Raw genomic sequence first — 20885 nt, forward strand, 5'->3', positions numbered from 1 at the left:
GCCTTTGAGATTACGGTGGAGCATAAAAATCTAGAAATTATTCTAGTTAAATACAATCAATATCTCCCGTAATACTCCACTCAGAAGAAATTTTGAACAACGTTGCGTGAAATAAGCAATAGAGATACAATAAATGCAAAACCCAAGTTCAGAGGCCAAAGAGCCTGAATTATTCCACCATAAACTCCCCAATACCGATCCCGCGCCATCATTATATCCATCATTGGTCTAATTATTTGCTACAGTCAGGACATTGATTAAGATTGACCGTTTTCAGCTGGCTTTGACTCTCACACTTTGCTGCACTTCCTGCTGGAGGACAAATGTTCTTGTGAACATCTTGATTTCCCAGTTTTCCATCTGTGCTATGCGGTGTGCATTTGGTCTTGGTACTTGGGCATAGTCGACCGGCTGCCGGACATTTTCTCAGGCACTGAGATACAGCTTTACCCCCAGAACAAGATGGAATATTCACGCAGAGCTTACCATTCAAGCAGTCGTCATCTGTGGTACATTTGATGACTTTGGCAGATGCGGGAGCATTGCGAGAGGCACCTTCGTTGACGGCTGGTAGACCGTCGTTGAGACCCTGGAGAATAAGATTTGCAATGGGAGAGGTCGTTAATGAAGCAAGATAATCGGTAATATTGGTAGAGATCTTTTCAGTACCACCTGCTGGGCCGACAAAATTCGTTGAATTTCGTGAAATTGATGAATATCCAGTTGAATCCTGAACGCATAGGCTAGAGTTCTTCCAAATGGCGTCGGCTGCATATTGCCAGAGATTTGTGTAATTATACACGGTTTGTGGTGTATAGTAAATCCGACAATCTGCGGCTTCGTAGGCGAATTGCAATGGAATCTCTTCATCTTTACGTACTTGATCACGGAGGTTTATATCCGCAAAGTAGACAAACACGCTAAGTTGTTCAGTTCTATTCGGAAGAAATGTTGCATCGATTGAGCTTTGGTTTTGCAAAAGTTTTTGAGTGAAATCGATATTGGCGTCAAGAGTAAAAGTATCGTAGTCACGTGCGCCACGAGATCCAGCAGGAGCCTGCATTGGTCCTGTTGTTGGTGTACCTCCTACGACAACAACGCGAACTCCAGCTTCGTGGCGAAACATCTCGATCAAAAGAGCACAAGAAGAGTGACATATACCGTCAGATAGCTACAACTGTTAGAATATGAAAACCAAATGATACAGGAAGATGACTTACAATGATTATATCCTCTGCTGCAAATGGTGGCTTAGCTCCTGATGGTGCCGGATTTGCATTATAACCGTACACTGCAAAAGCGTCGTCGCTGACATCTAGACCAGCACCAGATGCATCAAAAATAGGATTAGACAGATTGTATCGTGCCTATTGATATTAATTAAATGTGAACCCAAGATGTCAGGTGAAAGTAATCGAGAATGAAGAAAACCTACAATGTTGGTGAAATTATCATCGTTGTATTGATTAGGCCCAAAAAACTCCTGCCAGTTTGTGAAATTCCGATTCGTATCCGCATTGATCCGATTAGTGATGACCCATTCGTCAGCCGCTAAGACATACTTTGTCTCATCGTTCTCGGCCAGATCATCCCAGTATGGAGTCAAAGTCTTGCCAAGTACATCGGCAGAAGCATGGGCTCGCATACGGGAACCAGCAAAAGGATCGATATTCGGGAAGAATTGTTTGAATGTATCGATTGCAAGTAAAGATTGTCCACCATAATTTTGTTGCAGATCAATAACAACCTTCTCTAAGCCGGCTGCCTGTGTTTGATTGATGAACTGAGAAATCGTTTGCTGGAAACTAAAGACAGCATCCCCATCGACATCAAAGCTTGGAATACTTAAAACAGAAACAGAAGTATTATTGAGAAAATATCCTGCTTTTTATTAGAAACCGAATAGTCAAGTCTTTTAAAGAAATAATGTGTTAAAAAATTCTCAAATGACATACCGGAAACAACTCCATCCCCGTAGGTTCCAAGGTCTTCTTGGGCAACATCAGGAATCTCTGGGTAAGCTGGACTATCCCACCCGGTTGGAGTTGGAGTTGGAGTAGCGGATGTCGTCGAAGTGACTGCAGTATATGAATCATCACTAGAACTATCTTCTGAATCGTCATCCGAATCATCGGTATTGGGATCATATGAGGCAGGATAGAACCCCAAAACAAAAAAATTATAAAAGTCTCCTCCAGTTTGAAGAGGACCGGTGGGACCAGGCGTATCGTAGATAGCAAGATAATTCTCAGTCCAAGACGTCCCATTCTCCAAAAGGAAAGTAATATTATCTCCGGGATAAAATGTCGCCCCCCCACTGAATGAATTGAAATACCCTTGGATATCTTGAGCTGCACTAAGCATCAATTGATTCCAATCTGAATGATCTTCAAGAGTACCAACTGAATTTACGGATGCAAAATCCAAAAGATACGTAGTTGCATCTCTGCCATTGATTGATTTGATAGCTGAGGGCTGGAAAGTTGTAAAATAGTCGCTGTCAAAAAGATCGTCGGCTAGATAGACCTTTGGAATTTGTTGGCCATCTAATGACAGTGATACTAAATCCCTTGGACTTGCAAAACTAAACGCAGACAAAGCTCCCGCTAGTATGTCGACATGCCCATCGTGTGCGGCGTATACAAGAGTCTGTAAAGCAGCCTCAAATTCGTATTGATTTGAAAATATTCCTTCATCGATCGCGCTTTGAATTCGATTCAGGCCTGCTATGAGATCCACAGCTGGTTGTTGATAGCTGGGAGGTGGATTTTTGAGATATTTCAATGTGCTCTGAAACTGAAGGGTATCATTATAGTATGTGATAAAACGAGAAGCGACAGCAGGATTGAATGGCACACTGGTGAGGCATTCAAACGCCAAAGTTGCATTGAATAATACGGTATCTATTATTTCATCAGTACATAAATCAAGGATCTTGCAATTTTCATTCACACCTTCGTTATTGACGATATCGCCGCACGCAGTTGAAGCCGAGTTTCTGGCGCTTAGGGTCTGTGTCGTTCCAAGTGTAGGACTAGCAATCACATCCAAACTGAAATAAAGAAAAAGTGACACTTTAACACACTGAAAAGCCCGCATGATGCTTTAGCGAAGGTAACTAAAAAACAAAGAGAAAAGACAGTCGCTACCTCACGACCTTTGTCAATTGGTATGTAGAATTGATATATAAAGTTCATTGTTACAAAATAAGAGTGGAGATATATTCTGCGGCTGACAATGCAGGGCTGTGTTTTGAGGAGGATTAATCTTGCATATAGCTTAATTAAGCGTAATTAATTCTGTGCGGCGTGAGGAACAAAATCTTTTATGTGATTGGCACTATGGTCTATGCTCCCCCGTTGTTGGCCAGCGACAAGGGGGCAAGTATCCCACTTTGAATACAATGATTGAGCTTATCCACACTTGAAGGCTCTGTAGATGTCGTGGCAATCTATTTTGGAATTTTCATGTCAGCCTAAGACCTGTGTGAAGTACAATATCGGCGTGCGATACCAAAGGATGGGGTAGAACTGATACAATTGATATGTGTAGAGCAATAACCCATCGTTACACCCGGTCTCGGGTATTGCTACGATGAGTTAATTGAACACAGCAGCCTTGTCAGCACTAATGTAAGCGTAGCAGAAGGAATTTGAGAACCTTGCATTTTATTCGTTTGTCAGAACGGACGTATGTGATAGGAAGATGTACGAATCTGACGTAAAAGAAGCCGAGTGATATAAAACTTAGATGTTGTTCGACAGGGATGTTGAGGAAATTTGTGAAATTTTTCCATACCTCTTCAGAATCAAGTGACCGGAGAACGCTTGCTGAATCCATGCGACCGTTTGATGATAGCGAAAGCGAACAGCGGAAGTGAAATGAGTACAAAGCCATTAAGCCATTTAGCCTCAGAAGCGGCTGTCATTTCACCAAGCGCCATAGTCTAGAGCAAATGTGGCCTTGCACAAATTGGCTACTGGTGTGTGAAATCCCCCACAAAGTAAAAGGTGGACACTATCACAGCCTAAAATAATCGCCATCAACCCAACAACATCCTTTGAACGAAATTATTCCTAACCATAACACCTCCATCGAACATTTGTAAGAATAGACAGGTCGCTACTCGATCTATTTCATCTTCCTACTGTTCCTAGCGTAGGTCGTGATGGCATAATTGATATGAAGAAGCCTGAGAAATGTGCAGTACCTTAGCTAGTAACCTCGAACATGTTCTTAGACTTTGCATGGCTCGAAGAAAATGCGCCGACACGACTTCGTGATAGACATTACATATCAAACTCTTACTTAAACTTTGGAGGGAATATCTTTGTGATCTGTCAGAAGATTTGTCGTGAATTTGGCATTGGCATTTCTCGTGGGATAAAGTAGATAATTGTACGCCAACAATGATTGCCGAGTCATGTCCCCACTTGATGGCTACCTTCCTTTTCGAGACATGTTTTTTGTCTATCATATCAGATCAACTTGATATCAATATTTCATCATCTACCGTATGTACCCATCCGGAAATACTCTGCAAAGTTGCATCATCCAACTCATGGCTGTCCAATTGATCTCCTATCCTCTTTAGAATACATTATTTGTTCAATTTGACGCGTATCACCAGAAAATTTACATCCATCATTGGGTATATATTTGCTTGGGATCATGCACATATTCGTCGACCTTCAACTGTTGCCTATGGTTCTTACGCGTCAAGGCTCATTCTACAATCAAATGCATTTGGGATGGTATTGAGAGTCATGTTTTCTATCTTGCTTACGCACTTGACAACGACGATGCACATTGCATCTGTCTGATTTTCCATCTCTTATTATTTGCGCTTACGCCAGCCATCACATACATCCAATTGAATTGATCTGTTCAGTCGAGTCTTCTCTTACGAATTTTGGTTCTCAACTTCAATATTGGCGTTGATCATTAGCGGCAGCCATGCCTTACTCCGATGATCTATTCAATTCGGAAAATGATCCGAGAAACAATTGGAACGAAGATGATAGTAATGAGCTCAGTCCAACCGACGGATATTTCAATTCGAATCAAATTCCTTCAACTATGATACCGGATCCGACACTCTCACAAGAAGAGGATAAATCTAATGCTCAATACGCCATGGGAGATTTTCTGAGAGACGCTGATGTCCCTTCAACTTTGCAGATGTCGTCGTACACCAATGCGTCATCTCATGCAACTCAATACCACCGACATTCTCACCCTCTGTCTGGTTCACTTCATGATTCGTCATATCGCAGAGGAGAGAATACTTTCCCTGAACATCAAATCTTATTTGAACAACCGCCCCCAGCTTATATAGCTTCCGCAACGTCTTCTCCTGTCTCGGCACAAGGACAGAATATTCCCATACACTACAATACTTTCTCACAACATCGCCTCGAAGACGGTCTATCAAGAGAATCTCAGAGTATGGGAGGACCAGCAGGTAATCCGGAGATCGGTGAAAGAACACCTCTTTGGCTTGCCCGAACACCCAAAAAGGTTTCCTTTCGTCGAGAGATTATAACAAAAGCCCTTGGATTGGGACTGGCTCTAACCATTGCTGCCGTTATATTAAGTGCTACCCTCACAGGAAAATCAGTAAGTTTACCCTTCCAGCAAACCGAGACTATCTTACACGCCACGTACAATTATTTATAGCTTCATAATTGTAGTTCTATTTCATCTAGATTAAATACTAGTTCTAAAGCTAATAAGTATACAAGAATCCAGATTCAAACATGGGAGGGGGGCCTAAATTTTCCAACCCCATCCACGATGGTGGCTCATACTGTCAGCGTGTTTCCAAATCGGAGCAAACCACATTCGAAATCATGGATGCCGCTGGACTTGTGGTGATACAAGAGTTCTACCAACAAGATTCTCCTCATTATGGGCCGGAGGTCAAAACAGCTGGAGAAGTTCGTATTCGAAATCTACCACGCAATTCAAACGAAGGAAAAGCACATTTTACAGTTGAAGTTAAATTTAGCCATCCGGAAATGTCTGTGCTAAAGACCTTGAACGAGCTTGATGGGTCCTTGAAAATCAGCACGCCGAGATTTGCCAATCTAGATATACATGAAAACCCTTGCATCTCACTTGAGATTACGGCTTGGATACCAGAAAATGCGGAGATCTTTAAAGTTTTTTTTGACCTGGTAACTCTATCAATTCGAATCTTTGACGATGTCAATGTCAAAATTGTCAAAGACGCCACGTTAAAAACAATATCAGGCCATGTTAGGTTTCCAAACGACTTAATTTCGTCAATCAGTCATGCTTCCCTCGCAACTAACGATGAACCAAAAACAAACTTCGATTTCGATTCTCGTCATATTGTCGTCGAAACCGTGTCGGGCAGAATTGAAGGTGTATATCCCCTTTATGATCTTCTCAAAGTATCTTCCCAATCTGGAGCCATAGGAATCGAGGTGAAACCTAAGCCGGCTCTTGAGTCAGCACCCGCTCCCGCTACTTTGGATATTCATACATCTTCGGGTAAAATCGAAGTATCGTCACCTGTTCAATACCCAAAAGCCACTTATCCCCGAGAATACATCACACGTGTAAAATCTCTTTCTGGGGCCATTCAAGGCGAATTTTTTGTTGGATCTACGGGGACTTTCGACACCGCTTCTAGTAGGATTCAACTCATGGTGAGACCAGTTTTATCAACAACTTCTGATGACGATGATAAAAGTCGAAATGAATTCTCTACTCATTCAGTGAGTGGCAATACGCATGTCACATTACTTGATCCTTTATTTACTTTACCCTCCACCAACGGCAACGTTCGCAGTAGTGCGATTGGATCCACACCGAATAGCCACGACTCTCCATATACTCCCACCCTCATTGACTCGTCGAGCTCTTCCTATTTTCTGGCATACAAGAGTAAACTTCGCACTGTTCACTCGACACATAAAACCTCCTCTGGAAGTATCGAAGCATACTACCCCTTAGCTTGGATCGGCAACATTGAAGCGAAAACTGTCTCCGGAAGAATAGAATTAGAAGGGAAGGGGATAGACGTTGTCGAGAGGCATGATGGATGGGGCTACAAGAATATCAAAGCTAGGAAGGGAGTTGAGAGGGACGAGGATGGGAGTACTGTGAAATTGGAGACGCTGAATGCGGCTATTGCATTAAGAATATCCGAGGTTTGATGACAATGGAGCCATACTATTCATAACGATTTTCTGGGACTGATGATTTTGAGATTACGATTTACATTCGAATATATGGGATTCATTGAAACAATTTGGTATGTTGAACGAAGTGGTTGTTGCCGTTCAGACTAGAGTTTTCCTTTTTTGTTTGGGTATAGCATAATATATATCCGTGACGATCTTCTGTGCATCCAATTATGTTCAAACAAAGGTCACTCTTTTCACGCAAGAAACGTCTCTCCTGCTTCTAGCTGATGATTTTTTTTGTGATGATTTTCCTTTGTGTTTATTCTCAAGAATACAGTTTTCCAGCAAGAGATGTGTGGTTATCATACCGCAAGTTTCTCAAAATATCCTCCCGAGCCTCTTATTCCCCATACCCCATATTTCCTTTTAAGGTTTGCCCCTCCCATTCTAACTAAGACACCACCGACACACCCTTCTTGGACAACTTTGATTCTCCACTTTTTCTAATATTCACGAAATTTTATTCGCACGGAACTTCGGTCACAAAAAGACGGTGAAGTCGATCGCTGCTATACATAGTGGGACCCAACGAAGAAACCAAAGAGGATGAAAAAAGACCAATGGTCGTCCGCTTGGAGAGCTCAGCTATTCCTTCATACACAATTTTTCGTACCTTGCATGATAGTTATTACTTCTCTTGCCGCTATCGACTGCGTATAAGGCGGCTGCCATTTGGTCTCGGATCCAAATCCATGACCGCGGTAATGGAATTACTGAAATCACATTTCCCCCTGACCTAGAAATTTTCCAGAACGCTATTTCTTTCTAACGTATGCGACCCTGATTTCCATGGACATGAAGCACTAACGGAATTCCCGGAAGCCAATTAACTAATGGAATTATTATTTTCTAGTGTAACTAAAGCCACATGGTACCCATAAGTATTGTGTGCTTTGCGCTATATTTCTAGTGTAAGATTCTTATTATGTTTGGACTTTTCATTTCGTGTTCTCTTCTACAGGGAATGAAATTGCATTTATAAATAACTTAGGTTGAGGTAATTTTCAATGCATATACTGACCGACTTTATAAACCAACTGGTTGATTCGTTATAAGAGTTAATGATTTGTTTAGATGAGAAGTCTCTCATTTCATACATCTGAAATCATTTCTAGGTTCTACTCACATGTCCCAAGACATTGAATATCAAGATAGGCAATCTTTGTACGAGTTACGACTTTGAGAAGATTTCTCAATCGAAGGTTCTCGCGATTCATTCTCCATTCAACAACTTTGGTGGATGAAGATTGCGTTCTTGATTTCGATTTCTCATTCCGTTTAGAATACCCAATATATTTCACTTTGAGAAAAACAACTGTGTAATTTTGGAATTCGTTTCGACCGGTTTAATCTTTAATTATCAAAGGTTAAATACCCATTTCCATATTTCGTCCTAGACATCTTCGTTCTAATGCTAATGTAATTCGATAGTTTCCTATTCAATCAAATCAAGCATCAAATATGACTCCTCTTCCACACAATCATCCAAATTCTGATTGTGGTATTCGAAAAATCGTCGCCACTGGAGCCATTCCCGCCCCAAATGCTTATTGGCAACCAAATTTCACCACATCAATAACCCCAATTAATTGTTGGTCTCATAATGACGAACATCAACAAATCCCTCTATATACCGCTCTTGCCGCTGGCTGTATAGCAATCGAAGCGGATTGCTTCATTCCTTCCTACTACAGTTCCTCTCGCTTTCTCGGCTCATTATTCTCGTATTTCACATCTTCGCCAAAAATTGCAATCTCTGAAAATGATCTCCTCGTAGGTCATGCCACTTCAGAGCTTAATCCTGCAAAAACACTCTCAAATCTTTATTTAGATCCACTCTTAGACATCTTGATACAACAGAACAAAGCTGCAGGAAATCCAGAAAAGAAAGTGGGAGTTTGGAATGAAAATCCACACCTATCGTTACATTTAACAATTGATTATAAAAGTGTCTCCTCCGGGCGCGATGGAATCTCCATCCTCTATTCCCTTCTCGAACCTCTTCGAACTGCAGGTTTCCTTACCTATTATAACTCGACCACCGAGAAGCTGATTCCTGGCCCCATAACCATCGTCGGAACTGGCGATGCCGACTTTGAATTAATATGCGATTATGAAAGCATATATATCTTTAAAGATGCTCGATTTTTCGATTTCCTGTCTTCTCAAAATCCATCTAATTCACTATATGTGTCTGGTCATATTTCTAAATCAATTGGTCGATTTTCAAAATCCAAAGGGCCTACAAAGGAGCAAGTGAAAATCATAAGGAATGAATGTAGAGAAGTGAGAGAAAGAGGGTTAATACCTAGATATTGGGGAACTCCGGATAACGAGGAATGGTGGAGAATATTGGTTGAGAGTGGAGTTGAGGTATTAAACTGTGATGATCTTTGTCGTGGGGGAGAGTGGTTGAGTGGCTGTATCATCAATGGAGTAGGGGTGGGAGCTTTACGGAAGGATGATATCAAAGAGAGTGATGTGGAAGGTTGGGAGGGTGGGTTATTTGGAGAATGTGTAGTTTCGTAATATAAGGACTAAAGAAATGAAATTAGCTGACTGCTTGAAAAAAATCCAGAGGTATAAGTTAGCATATTGAAATAATCATTACGTCTTAAGCAATCCAATGATAGAGAGAATATGCACATATAGTCATCGATTCTTTAAGATGATGTGAATATCAATGTTAATCGATTTCCCCCTGTTATATTCAAAGTAGACCGGATTTAGAACTGCTGAATAATACAAATATCCTCTGGAATTATCGTTCATTGATTCTTTAATTTATTATATAGAACATTACATGATCTCTATATGTTGCTTTGAGAAGGATATGGATGACGTAGAACCCAAAATGTACCTGGGTAGGCTCTGGCTGTCAATGTCTATGCTGCCTCATGAGCTAGCTAACTGCGAATGGGATAGCCCTTATATAAGGGCTATTGAAAGGGCTAGCCTTCGCTTGTACTTAAGTGGAACTAGCAAGGCCTTTGACTTGAACCTATGTTGACATACTATTATTTTCTAATTATTTTAATTGCTTATATAATTGAATAAATTCTTTATGATTGATCATTTAAGTATAGATCTGAATAAGTACAATAGTCGATTATAATATTATTTAAAGAGTTAATAATCATAATAATATATATAATAACATCCTTAGGAAGGTGATTTATTAACTTGTTTAGTCTATTACTTTCGTAGAGGTACTTAAAATTAATAAAGTTGATTTTCTAATAACAAATATGCATTAATTGTACAGCATTTTCAGCGTGTCGGTGATGTGGGTTCTTCCATGTGTTTTGAACTGACTGTCACATCAAGTTTCCATCCCTAACGCATCCATACCGCTCTACCGGGCACCGTCGCGGAAAGAGATCAATTGGTACTTGGATAGCTGATACGTAACGCCAGGGATTGTTTTGTCTCCGAAGCTACTTGATATAATAAGATTGCTGGGATATACCGGTATATGAGCCTGAATCGAAGTTGGTGAATGAAGGTAATACATCGGTACAACCTCCATGCTCCATGATGAATTGAGTAGGACAGGATTCTTCCTAACGGCAGCACAGTCGGATTATCAAATTGATCGGAGAATCATCAGATATGGCCTCACCCCCCGCACAATTGGATTTCTTGAATCCTTGGACGATGAATTGTTGACAACGAGCAACTGCCTAAGTCATTGTTACCGGACATTAATAGCGATAATTTAAACATACCTGGCTGTCTATCTTTATCAGTACAAATAGCAAAAATTATATGATTGCTCACGAACAGCCAAATCTAGGAGTTGTCAGTCACTTCAAAAAGTAATGACTTTGTGTATTGTGAATATCACAAAGCTCTTCTTGATTCTAAAATTAAGCATCGGAAACTTAAAGCAGCCTGGTAAATTCATCTGTTAGTTACAGAAGCATTCAGGAAAATGGAGAAGCACGAACGTATCTTGAAGAATCATGAGGGAGAACCCTTCAATGTTAGACCTGAAATAAATGAGAGTAAAGAGTTTCAAACTTTACAATTTTTCATAGTACTGTGTCATTATAAATCTTAGAGTGTCTTGGTAGACTGACTAGACTGTCTATGAAGCACGTTCTAAACATAAGCACATGTGAAGAAAATGAGTTTGGTAGTTACAGAGATAGTGACATGTTGAATGCCATAAAACTCAGGTTTTTATTCATGTCTTTTTCATTGTTGGCCTTCCTCCAATATTTCCTTAACTATCCATTATGCGACCAATCAACATAAATCATTTATATTGCCTTGCCACACATCAATCCTTTGGATGATAACGCATTGAATCACCCACTGAATTCCTCACCAATAGTGATGTTTGTTTTACTGGCAAATACTTTTGAGATTTTGACCCCTAAAAGAAACTTTCCAGGGATTCCTGAGTCGGACACTGTCTCCGATGCTACGAAGACTGTGTTTTCCAAAGACTTGTACTTTGATTCACCTCCTCTAAACGTTGGGGTGAGGACTATGAGACCCGTCAGTATGAAGTATTGACACCGGCGTTGGTTCGAACCTCTGTAAACAGTTCCGTAAGGGACCTCAATTCCGGTTGGTGTATTCCCAGAAATAATGGGCAATACTACGTCATTGCCTAGTTGGACTCCGCTCATCTTCATTTGGAAAGGGGCAGCACCATCGTTTGGTACAACGGTTCCGCGAAAGTCTGGATTACTGACACCAGCATTCTCGTTAGTTGTTGCGAAATTGACTCCGGATGTCACTGAAGCGATGAACTGAAAGTCGAACTTCGCAGTAAATTAGCCGAAGTAACTTCCTGACTTGTATAGATTGAATAGCCTTACCTCTGGCTCAGAGTATAGTGTAGCGCTCTCGAATTCGAATAAGCCCAGAGCAGCACCGAAAGTATCGTGACCTAAAGGTTTCTATGTAGTAATCAATTAGATTTGTACATCTGCATCATTAAGCCTACGTACAACTGTATTGACAGTAGCCTTTTGATACGCATTGTTAGCAAATTACTCTTGGGGAATATTTGTTACGACCTTACATTGAAGAATAGCGCAGGTACTAGATAAGTAAAAGGTTGCATGATTACAGTAGGCTGCAGAAAATTTGCTACGATGCTTCAAAAAGTAGAGTAGACAGCACACATACTTATATGAATTGTATGGAGATGATTGTAGATGGAACACTCGAATCGAGCACCGATCTTTCTTCAACTCATCCCCTTTTAAAGTTTGATCATGGTTGATTTCCCAGACCTTGCTGGAAGCGTTGAATGATTATCTCTGCTTTAATGTATCGTTGCTGCGAATCTGAACACACATAAAACTCTACTGTATATGGTGGCAAAGGACTTTATGCTAGAAAACTAAAAGCTTGTTAACCTAATATTGAAAGTGCATTCTGGTCTTACGAGCAGCACCAAGATTGCTAGGCAGAACTGTTTTGCTGTAATATCAGGTAAAAATCTCGTATATGAGGCGCTAGCAAGAGCTGTTGTACCCAATCCGAGTTGAAATAGCTACTTCCATATAGTATGATGAAGCACACGCTGTAAAGCTGAACTCTATTCGAGATCACCCCAAACCTCGGGAATTAGCCTCTCCACATATAAAGCTTTGGCCTGGTATAATCGTCGGTAGGTGGACAAAACTAGAGCCGGCCAGGTCGCTATGTCAACGCAATTCTTGGTAGCAATACGACTTCTCGAGCAATGCGTTGATACGATTCGAAGCTTCTCTCCCCGGAGAAGTGAACTCTTTGATACGAGACAAAAACAGCTTTCTTTCAAGGTCTTGATCTAGTAGCTTTGTCTCACAAATACCTATCTACATACGTTGATTTCTCCTAAGACATTGAAAACGTACACTGCAGCAAGCATGTTAAGAGGGATTCAATTGTAAAACCAAGGTCTCTGAGCGTCGGAGAAAGTAAGACTGACTGTGACATCATAGATTCGATCTAACGACTTTTTTAAGTAGCTATCAAGGATATGTACATGTTTTCGTATGAACCATAAATAAGTTCTCCTCGAGCCGATCGATGGAAGTAGCTCCTGAAAGACCACATGACTGCAAAATCTACCTAAGATAGACCTAGCTCACCGCTTAGCTAAAGCTTGTATAGTGTATAGTGAATAGCCATGAAGCTTGAAATTAAAGTCGTTCGTACGGTTTACATGGAAACCACCGGCAACGATAATTCTACAGCCGAAGAATTCAGACCTCGACGGTTTCGTGGACCTAGAATTTAATAGGCTCAATCGTAAACTTGGCATGTTGACGTTCTCATCGCGCCCGGAAATGCTGTGCGACATGGCTCGTGCTCACCCAAAGCTTTTTGCAAAGTAAGCACATGAATCTGCCGAGGTTCCAGAACATCGGTAGGGTTAATACTGTCGATGCAATCGTATAGCGTATGTCATGTCAAGCCTTAAGCACTACTTCACTTCGTTTAGAATATATACAGAAATCCCAGTGTTTGCAATCATACCATCGACGACGAGTTCGTTCTGCTTCTCCCAATCAGTACGCTGTCTGTTTTCCCATGATTGAGAAAGCCCTACAGATTCCCAATCGAAAAATTCCACTCGATACCACGCCACTGACATCAACGCCAAGCTCTTAGATTAACATCACCGTGGTAAATAATTTAGGGTTACATAAAGTAAATATAATGATGCGGCAGCAAGTGGCAACACTTTCCCAAGCCACACACACCTACCACTTAGCGTATGCTGCAGATTCCAAAAGCAAACATTAGCACTGGTCATCAGTGAGTATCCGGCGCTAATGCAAAGTACGAGACTTGATAAGCATTATCGCTGATCATCGGTGAACATTTAACGGGAGTGTAAAGCGCATGACTTGACCGCCATTCACGCCAAAAAGAACTCTCGATGTGGGGAAGGAGCAAGATCGACACATAACATGCAGCTAATAACGTTGAAGTAGCTTTTGGATTCACGATGTCTAATAATATTACAGTGGGTATTTTCCGTATTTTAGATGCATCCTAATCCAGTGTTAAGTGTTAAGTTTGTGAAGATATTCCGACAATTGTTATCGAATCATACATCACCAAGGGAAATTTATATCTTGATCATATTAAATATCACCAACAATTTACTGAATCTTAGGAACTTACTCATTGTGAACTGGCTATCATGTATTCTAAGTCTAGACCTCATATGATTAGGAGAAGCAAGCATGCTATATCAGATAAGACTTTACCAGTAACAAAATTCTATTTTTATCAGTAATGACTAGAATGGGCCATAGTGAATTGGAAGTTAAAGCCCCAAGGGTGATCAGAGCTTTTAAAATCTTTGAACGAAAGCTTAGGGATTGAGCGGATGGTTGCAAGATATGAGATAAAAGATGAAGGAAGCCAACTACGTAGTAAAAAGAACGCGTTTACTATTAAATTACGTAGTATTCCACTTGAATAAGAATATTCAAGTCCTCCAGGATCTATACTTTCAAAAGAAGTATAATTACTAATAATTTTGTCTTTTCCCTTACAAGCTTTGATTTCAAAATCAAGTTACCTAAAATCAAGAAAATGTTTCAGGAATTAATTATTGCTCAAGAGTTTATGGAGTCTGGTAAAAACGAAGATTAGTTTGATTTGATTGATAAAGTGTAAAGTTTAATTGAATTCTTGTTCAATTGTGTTTTAGAATTCATCTAAGAGGTTGATACATAGTAATGTAAGAAGATGCCACTGCAGGATGCAATATTGCTATAGTGTTTCCTTGCTGATGCATCTGTGGATCTCATGCATACTCGAATGAACTCTGACAAGGCCTTTCCACCAATCTTTATACTGCTCCAACAGCTTGGTATTTTCGCGGTGCTCAGGTGAGTCTCTCCACTCTATATGAGCTTGCATTGAAGGCCATCCGACAATCGCGAACCAAACTGAACATTCGTCCATAGTGCCGGGAGCTACAGCCTTTTGGCGTGCCCATCCACCACTCGCTGCTTTGAATTGATTACCCCTAAGACTGAGAATGTTATGGACTTTTTGGTTGAAGTTGCTAACCCAGCCATCCGCATGCGGGAATTCTTTGTCGAAGTAGATGGTTTCAACCATCGTATTTCCAGAGATTTCTGGATCGAGAGGCTTTGTAGGGTGAGACGGCAGGAAATTGACATGATAAATGTCAACAGACTCGACATCTTTTAAATTGTTGAAGCTCTTGCTAATTGAATCACTGCATGCAATAAGCGAGTGTGGGGAGAGGAACTTGAGAGACACATACTTATCTTTCTCTTCGCGAGCTGGTCCCCAATTCAAGAACACTCTTAACAGCGTTTTGTCTTCATCTTCGATACCCCAAAACCCCCGAGTAAAATCAGCTGCGGAGCTGATATCGCGCAAAATAGACTTGAATTCTCCATCGCCATCGAAGAATGGATCATCTAATTCCATTGCTGACCGAAGTCTAATAACGGCAATCTCAGTAGACATAGTAAGATAGTAATAGGGGGTAACTACAAGAATTAAAACTAGAAATTTGCATAAAGACATATAAGAAAAGAATGTTCACGGATATCACTCTTCTTATAGAATTATTCCCATTGATCAAAAGTATTGCTCATGGAACGTCTCGATCATAGAAGAGTAAGTATCACGATTTAAATGCCCAAACATATCACTGCGCGTCAGGTCTTGAATCATGGCGCTCTGGTAATGATAGATTGTTGTGATACTCTTCACCTCCTCCTATGCATAGCTCGTTGCTCATGGCCAGAGTAGCGTGCGCGTGACATCACCACTATTAGTGCATTGACTACTCAGATCGTATTAAAATACGATGACGTTAGGAGCGCTTCATGGAAATATTGCCACCCTAAAAAAAAGAAATAGATCCGTTCTTGTAACTTAATCATTCCTAAGACCAGTTCTAGTGCTTGATTCAAACTTCTCGCTTTCCTTCAGCTTAACTTTATGCGTCCGGCGACAAGTAGTTAGACATTCTACGACAGAGAAAGTCACAAGGTCCTGTATGAAAGTTTTTCAGTAAGTAAAAGGGGTGATATCCAATAGCACAGCTTCCCTGAAAGGAAAATCTGATATTAATAACGTAGACTAGTTTGTTTGCTGTTGAAAGTCGGTAGGCATTGTTTGGCTTTTACAAGCAGAAATATCAAAAGCTTGTACCAACTTGGTATCATACCAGGGTTAACAGTTGCACATTTTGAGTTGTCGAGACGGTCTTGTCACCTGCGAAGGAACCCAGATCATATTTCACGTTACGTCGTTGAGAAGAGTACAATTCACTCCACACTAGGGAGAGGCTGACAATCTTGATCGGAGAATTATTGGCAAAACTTGCTCACAAACAAAAATGACGGGGATGTTTATACACCGTGATTTATCACCGAATGGATTATATCACTAAGTGAATCACTTTCATGTAAAATATTTATATCTTATTTCAATAATGTGGTTTAACAGTACATAGATCATATCAGTATATGGCCCACTTCAAAAATGCATCAAAATTGAGCCTTTTTTAGCAATTATATTTTAATAACTAATTATTATTTTCTTAATGAAAAAGAATATTAAATAGTAATAAAAGTCTGATTTTTTGAATATATAGTTTTTATATAAATTTTCTTATTATATTCTAGAAAAAGTAAAAATTGTTATAATTTTCGTTACAAAAAAACTATTTCTATAATAACTCTTATATTAATTCGAATTTTTCAAAAAAGATTAGATTTTTATAATTAAATTCTATATATTCAATTTTTAAATGATTTAATTAATAAATAAATAAAGTACACGATTATATATAAACGAATTTTGTATATAAAATAAGATAGGTTATATTATTAAGGTTATTCAAAAAGACAAGAAATTTAGTATTCGATAATTTGTCAAATTATATAATATTGTATTATAGTATAAATAGATTTATTTTTTATGTTAAATTTCATTAAATAATAGTAGTTTTTTGAAGTCAGAAGAAAAGATTATTATTTAATATATAATTTATATGAATATGAGAGGATTTAGTTGTAGTAGAAAACAGAAGACGTTGGACCTAATTGTGGGGTCTAATTGTCGATGTATATTTAATCTAATAAGTTAGTCAACTATAAATGGAATAGCCCTTATATAATAGCTATTAAAAGAACTGACTTTTGCTTTCACTTGAATGAGATTATAATGACCTTTGACTTGAACTATATTCATATACTTGGAACTTTCTGTTATAATTTTCAAGTCAAATGATTTAGGTATTCCCCAAAATATAAAATAAAATAAAAAGTATAAAAAATTACTTCCTACTTTTTCATACTTTATCTCCATTCATTTCATTACCTTGATTTTAATTTTATTAAAATTAATCAAATTTTTCAACACCTAGTATAACTTACCTTTAATTGTTGTATTAGCAGGATTAATAAATTCATAAATTCATATTATTTTTACTATTTCTCTATACTCATATAATTATTGTAATGCTATAATATTGATTATAAAAGCCTCTTATAGGTTTACTCTTTGTATAGTAGTTTGTTATTCTCTAGTATCGATAATTAATCCATTTTACTACTATACCGTGAACCAGTTGCCGTCACAATTAGTAATTTTTTAAGACCAGAATGATCAAAACTAGATCTAACCCTAGCAAAATAGTAAAATAGACAAAAAGCAACACCTTTTCTGGTATTCGAGACCCAAGAACAGAAGTTGGTGTTATAATAGGTATTTACTCTATTATCTAAGGATTCTTTCGGATTATTAGTATCAAGCTAATGTTAATTTTCTTGTACTCCTCTAGATTATAGTAAACTGATTCATGCCTCCTGATGTGACATTCAGAGGATAACAAATTTGGGGTTGTACAACAGCAGATACGACTAATGCAAAGCAGATCTTCGTATCCAAGCTCTTTAGTTTAACATTTTCTTTACACACGGATGACGTATTTCATGGACGCACCTCTGATATATTCAGTCTGTTATTCAGTATACCAGCTTGACTGAGGGGTGGTGTATAAATTCCCTCTGCAAGACCAAGTCAGTCTGCAAAGCGAAACATCACTGTTGATTGAATCCGAGAATATTCAGATTTCTGATTTATTATCTGCTGTCTATTGATATTACAGAAACTATGTCGGCGTCGGGTAATCATCGCAACACCTCCGCGAAGGCGCCGTTGCTCAACGCTTGGGGTCTAGAGATTCTCATCAATGTGATTGAAAGTATGGACACCGCCGGAGCTACGTCTGCGATTCGAAAATATCTCGCCGAAGGAGGGTGCATCATCAGCGCATGGGAACTCATGTTCACGAAGATCCCACAATTTGGCATGCATTCTCAGATGATTCAAGATGTTTTGGAGGTTGTCAGATCTTATAAATCAGTCAAAGCCACGTCAAATCCATCATCTGCGTTGTTACCGTGGAATATGACTGTGGTGGACAATACATCATCCGGCAACATCCATGAAGTTGGCCCTAAGGGTATTGGAGGCCTAGCATGGAGAACCGACAAGTCTTACGCGAAACTTCTTCGGAGTTGGAACGGCTTAGGATTGTCACAGATTCCGCCGTGCCCGGTCTTCATCTGGGCAGGAATGGTACGAAAGGTCGTTTCCGCCGAGCACCTCGCTGATGTTACTGCTCTCCAAATGCTCAGTAGTGTCGACTACGACTTTGATCGCAATCCTAAACTTCTGGAAGGATTTTACCAAGCCATTGAGATTGCGAGGAAGTGCGTTCTCAGCTCCGAAATTCGCCTGAAGAGTGTAGCATGTGCTGCTTTACTCAGCTATGACATCCAGAAAGTTGTTCGAGAATGCCATGAAAGTTGGATAGCTGAGCGAAATGGTGCATTCAATTTCGGAGATAAGATGCTAACACCAAAAAGCTGGATTGATGCCACAGTTGGTGATTGTGCAGGTCTTGGCCCATACGGATACCAAGATGCCGAGGCTTATGATCGTGGAAAAGCTTCGATGTTTATCTGTATGGTGCTGGCTAATTCCTACGATTTTCTTTATGATCGATGTTCGCACAACAGAATGTCGTCGCTGGCATATGCGGCAGCATCTGGCTGTACCGAACAAGATTTACATACCGTATTTGTACGCACAGGAATTGACGCAGTGGCAGAAAGAGCTTTCCACCTTGCAGACGACGAATCTCCGTTGTATGGAGATTCAGCTGCTCTCTGTACCGCTGCATGGGCTCCATTTAATGGTCGTTACAGAGTGTGGGAAAGACTGGTCAAGTACAGGCTACAAATGCAGGAGAATTCACATGTTTTGGAGATGTCCAAACAACAACTTATATTTGGAGGCTTTGATCTCGAGAAGGAAAGTGTGGTGTCACTTTGGCAAGCAACAGTCGATTTGAGTGCCATCAATAGACTCGTTCCTCGGGATTTATTCCAGTATGATGTTTATGTTGAGTTTGATAAAATTCTTACCTCGACGGAAAAACACTGGTCCCAGATCTGTGTGACATGCCAGTCAGAGCTGGTGTCCCACATGACAGACGGTCAATATCCCCTTTTGGCAGCCGTCCCTCTTCAGCAGATCAATCTGGAGAGCCCATCTGTCAAGTGGGCTGTCGGTATCTCACGCTTAGCACAAGTTGCAATAGAGACCCTGTGCCATTCATGCGCTATTTGTGTTGGAATTTGGGCTGATGAGATTTCTTACAATGTCATGGTCAAACTTATGGAGGAGGAAGCCAACCAAAACCCAAGGGAATGGCTTCTTACACAGTACGCTGTCTGGTGTACGACGACCGCGCCGATATCGATTGCTACTATCCTTTCAGGTTTTGATTTGCGAGCACATGTCCGTGCAGAAAATGGTGCAATGGGTGTAAGAGATGCGGCTGATTGTTGAAGATGTATTAGTGTATCTCTGTGATCTTTGCTAAAGGAAGGCCTGCAATCTCACTAAGCTTTTTGCAAATAATTGACTGTCTCGTCTACTTTAAAGTTTATGGGTTATAGTAAATACCAACATGCTTGTTTTCATATTTGTTAATAATTAACTTGCTGAAGTGTATGAATTGATCTAATTTCCGAATTGTAATAAATATAATAATGAATACTAACTATTATTCTAAGGAATTTTTTGGTGATTATTAACCCTGATAATCAATTTTGATAGAGAACTAATAATTAATCAAAAAGTCCCTAATTGATTATTAATTTTATAGAATTCAATTTAAATCTTTTTGAAAATCTGAAAAAAGGAATAGATAGGGATTTAATTGAATTATATTTATTTGAAAATTAAATTAAATTATCTTTTAAATTGATTGATTTATAATATTAACTCTAAAGATCGAATTTGAATAATATCAAAAAATACTTAAATAATTTTGTAAAAATAAGAGTAGTAATTAGTAAAAAGTTATTAATTGGTTATTAACCTTATAGAATATAATTTAAATCTTTTTGAAAATTTGAAAAAAGGAATAGATAGAAATTTAATTGAATTCTATTAATATAAAAATTGAATTAAATTATCTTTTAAATTAATTAATTTATAATATTAATTCTAACTATTATTCTAAGGAATTTTTTACTGATTATTAACCCTAATAACCATTTTTGATAAAGAGCTAATAACTAGCCAAAAAGTCCTCAATTGATTATCAATCTTATAGAATTCAATTTAAATCTTTTC

At 39.2% G+C, this 20885-nt stretch overlaps 5 protein-coding genes across 5 annotated transcripts; 2 read left to right on the forward strand and 3 right to left on the reverse strand.

Annotated features, from left to right (window-relative positions):
- Nucleotides 1–232: 232 nt before the first annotated feature.
- Nucleotides 233–3099, reverse strand: Bfra_004794 (putative peptidase s41 family protein; the record flags this gene model as incomplete). Its single annotated transcript, XM_037335188.1, has 5 exons — nucleotides 233–1171; nucleotides 1221–1367; nucleotides 1436–1881; nucleotides 1956–2903; nucleotides 2955–3099. 5 exons carry the CDS (start codon nucleotides 3097–3099, stop codon nucleotides 233–235), a joined length of 2625 nt encoding a protein of 874 aa, XP_037193722.1.
- Nucleotides 3100–4956: 1857 nt separating this feature from the next.
- On the forward strand, nucleotides 4957–7187 carry Bfra_004795 (uncharacterized protein; the record flags this gene model as incomplete). The annotated part of the gene is made up of 2 exons (XM_037335189.1): nucleotides 4957–5619; nucleotides 5745–7187. The coding sequence occupies 2 exons, from the start codon at nucleotides 4957–4959 to the stop codon at nucleotides 7185–7187; spliced, it is 2106 nt and encodes a 701-aa protein (XP_037193723.1).
- Nucleotides 7188–8678: 1491 nt separating this feature from the next.
- On the forward strand, nucleotides 8679–9746 carry Bfra_004796 (uncharacterized protein; the record flags this gene model as incomplete). The annotated part of the gene is made up of 1 exon (XM_037335190.1): nucleotides 8679–9746. One exon carries the CDS (start codon nucleotides 8679–8681, stop codon nucleotides 9744–9746), a length of 1068 nt encoding a protein of 355 aa, XP_037193724.1.
- Nucleotides 9747–11530: 1784 nt separating this feature from the next.
- On the reverse strand, nucleotides 11531–12297 carry Bfra_004797 (putative lipase gdsl protein; the record flags this gene model as incomplete). Its single annotated transcript, XM_037335191.1, has 4 exons — nucleotides 11531–11712; nucleotides 11761–11980; nucleotides 12050–12130; nucleotides 12256–12297. The coding sequence occupies 4 exons, from the start codon at nucleotides 12295–12297 to the stop codon at nucleotides 11531–11533; spliced, it is 525 nt and encodes a 174-aa protein (XP_037193725.1).
- A 2657-nt stretch (nucleotides 12298–14954) lies between these two features.
- Nucleotides 14955–15647, reverse strand: Bfra_004798 (uncharacterized protein; the record flags this gene model as incomplete). The annotated part of the gene is made up of 1 exon (XM_037335192.1): nucleotides 14955–15647. One exon carries the CDS (start codon nucleotides 15645–15647, stop codon nucleotides 14955–14957), a length of 693 nt encoding a protein of 230 aa, XP_037193726.1.
- Nucleotides 15648–20885: the final 5238 nt, after the last annotated feature.

This window comes from Botrytis fragariae (genome assembly GCF_013461495.1).
Source record: "Botrytis fragariae strain BVB16 chromosome Unknown tig00000050, whole genome shotgun sequence".
In the NCBI taxonomy this organism is placed as follows: domain Eukaryota; kingdom Fungi; phylum Ascomycota; class Leotiomycetes; order Helotiales; family Sclerotiniaceae; genus Botrytis; species Botrytis fragariae.